The 8,880-nt window shown below is 38.9% G+C and overlaps 1 protein-coding gene across 1 annotated transcript; it reads left to right on the top strand.

Moving 5' to 3' along the window:
- On the top strand, positions 1–3,499 carry LOC144973944 (uncharacterized). The gene is made up of 2 exons (XM_078916834.1): positions 1–1,555; positions 3,393–3,499. The coding sequence occupies exons 1-2, from the start codon at positions 1–3 to the stop codon at positions 3,497–3,499; spliced, it is 1,662 nt and encodes a 553-aa protein (XP_078772960.1).
- The last annotated feature ends 5,381 nt before the right edge of the window (positions 3,500–8,880 follow it).

Raw genomic sequence — 8,880 nt, 5'->3', positions numbered from 1 at the left:
ATGAATGTATTTAATCGTTTCTTCACACCGTCATTCCAACACAAGGCCATTGAACGACGATATTCCTTGCTACCTATACAAATAAACAACTCATCGTCTAACAACAATTATCACAATCATAAATGTCTTAAAGTTGGTTTGATTAACGCAAGGTCCGTTACTAAAAAGGAAGCCTTAATTGAAAATATTATCATTGAGAAGGATTTGGATATTTTTATTATCACGGAAAGTTGGCTTAAAAACAATGACAGTAAACTGATTCCACGAGGATATAGTTTCATAGCACAGCATCGAAAAACCGGTCGAGGAGGAGGGATTTTTGTTATTCATAAAGAATCCGTTAAGCTACAGAAAAACAAGACGCAATCGAATTACAAAACTTTCGAATCTCTAGATATGACATTAACATCAGAAAGGAATGAGAAGTACCATGTTGTTGTAATTTATAGACCTCCTCCATCTACAAGGAATAAACTCACACATAATCAATTCTATGATGAAATCGACACGCTCGCGTTAGAAACTAGCACAACCAGTGGTGAAATTCTTATATTGGGCGATTTTAATGTTCACATGGACGATCTAACGGATACAAAATGTTTGAAGTTAAAGGATATTTTAGATAGTCACAATTTAAGACAATATGTAAAGGACGGAACTCACAAGGCGGGGCACATCTTAGACTTAATAATTTCCAGGAAAGATAACAAAATAATTGATAACGTTGACGTTTTGGATCGCACAATTTCAGATCATAACCTGATTGCTTTAAATCTAAAAATCGAATGCAAAACAACCGTCAAGAAAACGATCACATACCGGAAAACAAAATCACTAAATAAAGAAACATTTCAAGAATCCATCAGGTCTTTGGATTTACTCGCCTCTGTTAAGAGTTGTGATAATGTTCACGATATGGTAAACACATATAATAATTCATTGAAAACTGTGTTCGATGAGCTGTGTCCATCGGTCACGAAAGAAATTATTCTTCGACCAAACACCGAGTGGTATTGCAACGAGTTACAAACACTAAAACATCAACTCAGATCTGCCGAACGGATTTGGCGTCGATCCAAATTAGAAATTCATAATCAAATTTATTTAAGACTAAAACACAAACGGAACAAATTAATTCTATCATGTAAAAAAACATACATTCAAAATAAAATAACAAGTGCCAAACGAAACTCACGTGAACTGTTCGCCACCCTGAACAAACTGATGAAGGATCATCCTTCAAATAATTTCGAGGACCCTATTGCTACCGCAAATAGTTTCTCTCTACACTTTAGAGATAAAATATCAGGTATTCGGAATAATTTGGACAAAGAAGAGACAATGAAAGCACAAATAAATGAAACTAATGCACTTCCAGCCGGAGCAGCATTCGACGAATTTGAACCCGCCACTGAAACAGAAGTACTGTCTGCGCTGAAACAATGCTCCAAAACAACCAGCCCAATAGATCCCATTCCTTCATGGCTTGTTCTTTCTTGTGCTAATATTTTGGTTCCCGTTCTTACTCATATTGTAAATGCTAGTTTGTTTATTGGTGAGGTATCTAATAATCTTAAACATGCTATTGTCACTCCCATATTAAAGAAATCTAGCCTTGACAAAGAAGACCCAAATAATTATCGACCAGTCTCGAATCTCACCCTCATGTCTAAACTAATTGAGAAAATTGTTGCTTTTAGGCTTAACACGTTTTTGAATGAACACAATTTGTTCTCTAAATTTCAGTCTGCTTATCGCCCCTTTCACAGCACTGAAACTGCTCTTATTAAAATCCATAATGATATCATAAATCATTTATGTCGGAAAAATGATGATGTTATTATCATACTACTCGACCTTAGTGCTGCTTTTGACACAATAGACCATACTCTTTTAATTGACAGACTTAAGACACTATACGGATTTGGGGGTACTGTCCTTGACTGGTTTTCTTCTTATCTCTCTGACAGAATTCAATCAGTGACTGTAAATCGACATGACTTCTCTTCTCCTTGTCCCCTATCTTTTGGTGTACCACAGGGTTCAGTTCTGGGACCCTCTTTATTCACCCTCTATATCAGACCATTAGGTGACATCATCTCAAAATATTTTATTAAGTACCATTTTTACGCAGACGACACCCAATTACTGTTTCCCATTAATATCGACAATCATCTCAATGTTATAACGGATATAGAAAATTGTATCTCTAAGATTAGTGACTGGATGTGTTGCAACAAACTCAGGTTAAATGAAAATAAAACAGAGGTGTTGCAAATTACAAGACGGGCCTCGTGGACCTTTCCACGCTTAACCTGAATCTTTCTGATTGTGTAATTCCCATCACTAAAGAACCTGTGAGAAACTTAGGAGTTTTATTCGATACCAAATTAAACATGTCTGCCCATGTCACTAATGTAACTAGATCCTGCAATCTTTACCTTAGATCTATTGGTGCTATTAGAAGGCTTCTTGATATTGATACTACTAAACTTCTTGTGGTCTCTTTGATTCTTACCCGCCTTGATTATTGCAATAGCTTGCTCTATGGTTGTGATAATAATGTCATTAATCGACTCCAAAAGATACAGAACAAAGCAGCTCGATTGGTAACGTTATCTAAAAAGCGCGAGCATATAACACCGATTTTGGAGGACCTACACTGGCTACCTGTAAAGTTTAGGATTGAATTTAAAATACTCACCCATGTTTTCAATTACTTAAACAATTCCGCTCCTGTTTACCTTCAGGAACTTATCCACCTTTATGAACCCAGTCGAAATTTAAGATCTGCTAATTTAAATATCCTAAGGGAACCCCCAAAATCGTTAGTTTTTCATGAGAAATCCTTTGACCACCATGCCCCCCGACTGTGGAACTCCATCAATATTGAAACTAAAAATAGTGAAAATCCACTTATCTTTAGAAAACGGTTAAAAACTGAGCTTTTCTGTAGGGCATATAATTTGGACTCTTAGTATGTATTTTATTATAATATATTATGTTATCATCGAATTTGTGTGGTTTTAACATGCCAGTTCTATATTTGTATATCATACATGATGTGTTGATGTAAAGCGCCAGTGAGCAATTCCAAATTGGAACTAGGCGCTATATAAGTTCATTATATTATATTATTATATTATATTACTCGCAGCCACAAACAATGACCTAATTGTTCCATTAATGGCAACGTGTTGTACCTGTTACCCATCCCTCTTTGAGGCGTGTCAGGCATGTGATATTGAATTCCCCATTGTCCCTTTTAAACATGAGTGTGTAAGGAAATGCCATTGTGTCTTATGGCGCTGTAGGGAAATACCTGTGGATTGAACGACTGAGGACATCCAACCTTATCTTGATTTATTTCTTTTGTCACTCTAAAACGTGAGGGTGTAGTATTGCCGTCGTGTCTTTGAGTCTGATCTTCGACATCCCCAATTTAATCCCTGACGTTATCGGAGCTGCGAATGGCCATTGTCTCCATAGACATGGTTGACTTCGTGACGATCCATCCATCGTACGCGCTTTGTATTTATTTAGGGGTAAACATGTTTAGGGGGAGAAGAACATTAAATTACAACACCCACCCCCATTTCGCCTCAAGTTTTTTCCATGAGTCATGCGAATAGGGATGGTAAAGATAGTGACTTTTAATTTCATCTTCAGTTCTACTGTAAGTCCGTGGTGGAGAAGGACGTTTTGTATTTTCTGTTGTGAAAGTCCATAGTAACGTTCTATCACGGCTTCTAACTCCTGTCTCTGTTGTGAGACAGTATTACCAAACAGAAATTAATGTTGTTTGATTTCTTTTTGAGTAGTGCTCTGTTGGTGAGATTTCAGTGTTATTTGTAATCTATTGAAATATTGTGTTCTGTTGTGATTATCGGCATTTCTGATTTAATTGATTGTTTATGATAATAGTGATACCCGGGTTTCCAATGCTATTTTGCGATGTGTCATTTGTCCGGTTATATACTGAGTTTTATAGTGGTGTTGATATTTTTAAGAATTGATTTTCATTGTTTTCATTTTCTTTCCCAAATCTAGAGATCTAGCCTTTCTTTAACTTTGTGACTTTACCTGACCATCAAGTCACCTTTATGTGACTCATTGTAACCCCAATGAACATTGACTATAACGTATAACCTTTAGTAACAAGAACTGAAACCTATTACTTAATGAACAAAAACAAAGAACTGAAACCTGTTACAAAATAGACATAATAACTTACTGTGACCTATACATGATTTGGAAAACAATCCATTGTTTGATAACTGCATTAGACATTGTCTGGAACCTAATAAATTGGTACTGTGTGTCATTCATCTGGACATTTAGCTCATCAATATCCCACACTTGGAATAACACACAGGCAACTACAGTACAGTACGTAGAATATCATCTTCACACAGACGGAGATAAGTTGGGGACCCTGAAGTCATACAAACTAAATAATCATGTTTTTCTATCATTATTCATATATCATTTAGCTTTATATTCACATCATTCACTTCTATCACCAACTCATCATATCTGTCAATCATTAGTTTCATCAATATTATTTTGACATTTATCCTTTTATCACTGACTATATTATCAATATCACAATTCTACTTAGAAGCGTCATCTTGATAACATTCATTACATCAAAATCATCATCATTATCATCATTCACCATACATTCTTGATTCATTTGTTATATTCATTCATATACATTTCATTTATAATCAGCTCATTACATTAATTAATAAACACTTCATATCATACACACTTAAATCTCGGACTTGTTGTGTTCATAATTTGTGAATCTTTGGTAGTCAGCCTCACCCCCCCCCCCCCCATTTTTTGTTATTTTTTTTTTTATATAAGTGTCGCCGTCAGGGTCCGAACCGTGCACACTCGTGCTCAGACCGTGTGACATAATTTGGTGGAGCTGCCGGGTAGGATATCTGATTGCCATTGTTTTTGCATATTGTGGATTGATAAGTTTTGAGACACACTTACATCTATAGATAGTATGCAGATGACGTCACTCAGGCCTTTGTTATTGTTTTTGCCATCCGCGTTTGTGAGTTGTTCTCACTAAACTGTATTAACCAGACTATAAAAGTTCATGGTTACACAGAGTTTGTGTGTTGGTCCGTTATACTTCCGGATGGCAATGTTGTGAACTCCTTGGCCAAGCGCATACTATCTATACACACCAAGAGTAATCATATAATCGCAGTTATATCTAGCTAGCACTTAGCCACGAACTGTTTTTAAGGACGAACAGTTTTGAACCTAGTTCCTCTTCATTTAGATATATTGTTTCAGTCGATAACACAGGTTACATTAATCTTGTTACACCCCCCCCCCCCCCTGTTTCTATCTATTATATAGATAATCCACTTTAATCGCTCTAAACATCTCTCCTCATTTCACAGTCTCGGTGATTATTCAACCTTATCAAATCAAGCTTCGAAACGATATCACAACCTTGACCTATTTGCTGAAAGAGGTCATCTAGTCGAGGCATGGGTTCTGCGTCGAAAACAGTGATGTTATTAAGTGCGCGGAAATCAACACAATAGCGATTCGTTCCATCTTTCTTTCGAACTACAACGGATGGTGAGCAGTACGGGCTGTCTGAAGGTTCGATGATGCCAGCCTTCAGCATACTTCTAACTTCCTCTTTCAAAGTTTCTTTCATCGCCTGTGGTACTGGATACAGCTTCTTGCGGACAGGCACCGATGATGTGAGTTTGATGTCATAGTTGTACATATGAGTACGACCTGGTATATCAGTAAGCACATCAGTATATTCAAGCAATAGTTTGGATAACTCGTGCCTCTGTCCCTCATCTAGAGCATCACATATGGTGACATCGTCGACGCCCTCAGTTTGGTTTAGTGATGGCAACTCTAGGTGTGCTGGTTCGTCGGTACTTTCGTCTCTCTCATCAACCACTGCCGCGGTGGCGCACATCAACAACCCTACTTGCTCGTTCGCAACCTCTGTACGTTCACGTTCAAAATATCTCTTCTCGCAACCTTTCCGTCTCTTATTTAACTCTCTCTCTTTCAATTTCGATATCTCTTTCCGCCCTTGCCCTCTCTGCCTCAAGTTCTCTCTGTTTTCTGTCGTCTTCATCTTTGATAGTCTTCTCTATCCAGTCTTTCAAATCACTTCCTGAGAGACCCAAAGATGATCCAATCTTAGCTAACTTTTCAATGCTTGTACTCATGTTTGGAACTGGAATGTGGAGAGAGACGGCCGTAAACTAAAATGTTATACAATGAAAAGAGAAAACGTAGACAGCTAACGGCGTCGCTAAAGGGAAGAGCAAAAGAATTAATCTGAAAAAATTAACACAGAGAGCATTGAACCATCAGAAGTCTAACTTACATTTAAATATCACCACTAGATTGAAAACCCTTGGTACTGTTCACATAGGTGCACAGATTGACAGTGGCTATCGCTTATCCTTAGCCAGGCATTATGAACAAGTTACAAAGAACATACAAATTTTAGGTAAAATAATTGAGTGCATCAAATACTCTCTCTCTCTCTCTCTCTCTCTCTCTCTCTCTCTCTCGCTCTCTCTCTCTCTCTCTCTCTCTCTCTCTCTCTCTCTTTCATATCTATAACTAAATGATCCTATGCGACAACCCATCTCAAATCCAGCCCCATGCTCCTAAATGACCAGGCTACGCCGCTGCTGAGATGTCAACGGCTACTGATGAGACATGAGATTTAATCCTATTGCAATCTATAAACCAGGGAAAGACTTACATTTGGTAGACACTCTGTCTAGATAGCCACTCCAGATTGAAGACAAAACGCTGGAAATGGATGTTAATGCGTATGTAAATAGCATTGAAACACACCAGTGGAATGAAGACTTTGATGTCATAAGAAAGAAGACAGAAGAAGAAGGTGAAATGAGCCAACTGAAAGGACTAAACGAACAAGGTTGGCCGAAACACAAACGTAATGTACCTGTAAGCTTGAAGAAGTACTATGAAGAGGCAGCATGAGTATACTTCACGGACTCGTAGTTAAAGATAAGCGCATTGTTATCCCGCAAAGCATGAGAAAGGATGTTCTAAAACAAATACACGAGGGGCACCAGGGAATCAATAAATGCCGTGAACGAGCTAGACAATCAGTGTGGTGGCCCAACATCAACAAGGAAATACTAAGCATGATCGAAAATTGTAAGCAATGTGAAAAAGCAAGACCGACTAACAAGAAGGAGACACTGAAGCCAACACCTCTACCAGATTGAGCTTGGCAAAAAGCAGCTGCAGATTTATTCTACCACAAGAATAAAACATTTATTGTCTTAATCGACTATTATTCACGTTACGTTGAAATTGGATACCTGCCGAACCAGAGTTCCGTCATCACAATTCTTAAGCTGAAAAGTTTCTTTGCACGCCACGGAATTCCTGAAATCCTGATCACAGACAATGGACCGCAGTTTAGCAGCAGAGAGTTTAAGCAATTTTCGAGAGAATGGCGATTCAAGCATCAGACTACTTAGTCACATTACCGGCAGGCTAATGGACAGGCAGAACGTGCTGTACAGATAGAAAAGAAAATATTAAGTCAAAAAGATCCTTTCACTGCATTGCTTGCGTACAGAAACTCAAACACACACGTCGACGCATTTTACTCCATCTATGTTCAGCATGAGAAGAGAATTGAAAACAACAATTCCAGTTTTACCAGAAAACCTGCTACCTCAACACATTAGACCGAACATTGTCCAACAAAATGACGAAATCAGCAAATTCGCATACAAGACACAGTTAGAGCGATGACATGGTGCTAGAGATTTATCCTCATTGCAAACACAGGATCGAGTTTTAATCAAACTGGATGATAGGAAAGGAAGGACAACGCCAGGTCGTATGATAAACGTACAACCAACACCAAGATCGTACACAGTGGACACAGGCACGTCGGTTGTAAGAAGAAATCGTCAGCACATGATGCCAACAAGGCACAATAGGCCCTTAGATACTGCGTCTGGCGACACAATGGTGTGGGATGACAACAGCTGTAATTCCAACCTCGACCCTTCCCACAGAAATGAGGAAGAGCGTGAAGCCAACTGTACTGTAACAGACGTTGGCAACAATGCCAATGATGCTATTACTATTACATCATCTTCATCCCAACCATACGTCACGCGAAGTGGGAGAAGACTAATTAGACCAGCTCGTTACCGACAGTAACAGCAAATGTGTGTTAATGTTAATGTTGTGTTAGATAAAACATGGTCTGTAGGTTTGGTTATCAAACCGATCTGATTAGCAGATTAATTAAGTTTTCTGACTAGCAGACTTAGGGACTCAGGAAAACTGAACAAACTTCATAAATTCGAACATTCGGCATTTGATGGACTGTTTTGATTTGGCATTATATGAAATACATAATATACTGGCTGTCTGGCAGCCTTGGTTATGATCGTTCGTCGCATCACACACACACACACACACACACACACACACACACACACACCATCGAACAGTTGTTGATATGGTGAAGGGTTGACACGCTCCCCCCCCCCCCCCCCCTTGTCATCAGAGTTGGAATACAGCGATATTCACCTTGACATTTCATATTTATGTCGCGCCAAAAGTTGTCGGCCTACATGACGCCCTCGTGGATCTTTACTTTGCAGCTGGTGAGGGGGCTTGAGCCACACGGGAGGGCAAAGGTGTAAATCCCGGTTGACCGTCACGAGACCATCCCGGGTATCGAGCCAACGAGCCACATGAACTGCTCGCCCCGCTGTGTGACTAAATTCGATCCAACCCGGTGCCCGAATAGCAGCCGCTATCCCGGGCGCCACACTACTGCGATATGATGGTTCCAATTCAGCA

This window comes from Berghia stephanieae, chromosome 5, assembly GCF_034508935.2.
Source record: "Berghia stephanieae isolate SIO BIC M18660-M18661 chromosome 5, UCSD_Bste_1.3, whole genome shotgun sequence".
Lineage (NCBI taxonomy): Eukaryota > Metazoa > Mollusca > Gastropoda > Nudibranchia > Aeolidiidae > Berghia > Berghia stephanieae.
This window is presented reverse-complemented; position numbering and strand designations above follow the sequence as displayed.

Excerpts from the sequence above, each read along its gene's own strand:
- LOC144973944 (XM_078916834.1), top strand. The coding sequence starts at position 1 with ATGAATGTATTTAATCGTTTCTTCACACCGTCATTCCAACACAAGGCC. Across the intron at positions 1,556-3,392 it reads AAATGCTAGTTTGTTTATTG|GGTGTAGTATTGCCGTCGTG; the intron begins GTGAGGTATCTA and ends CTAAAACGTGAG.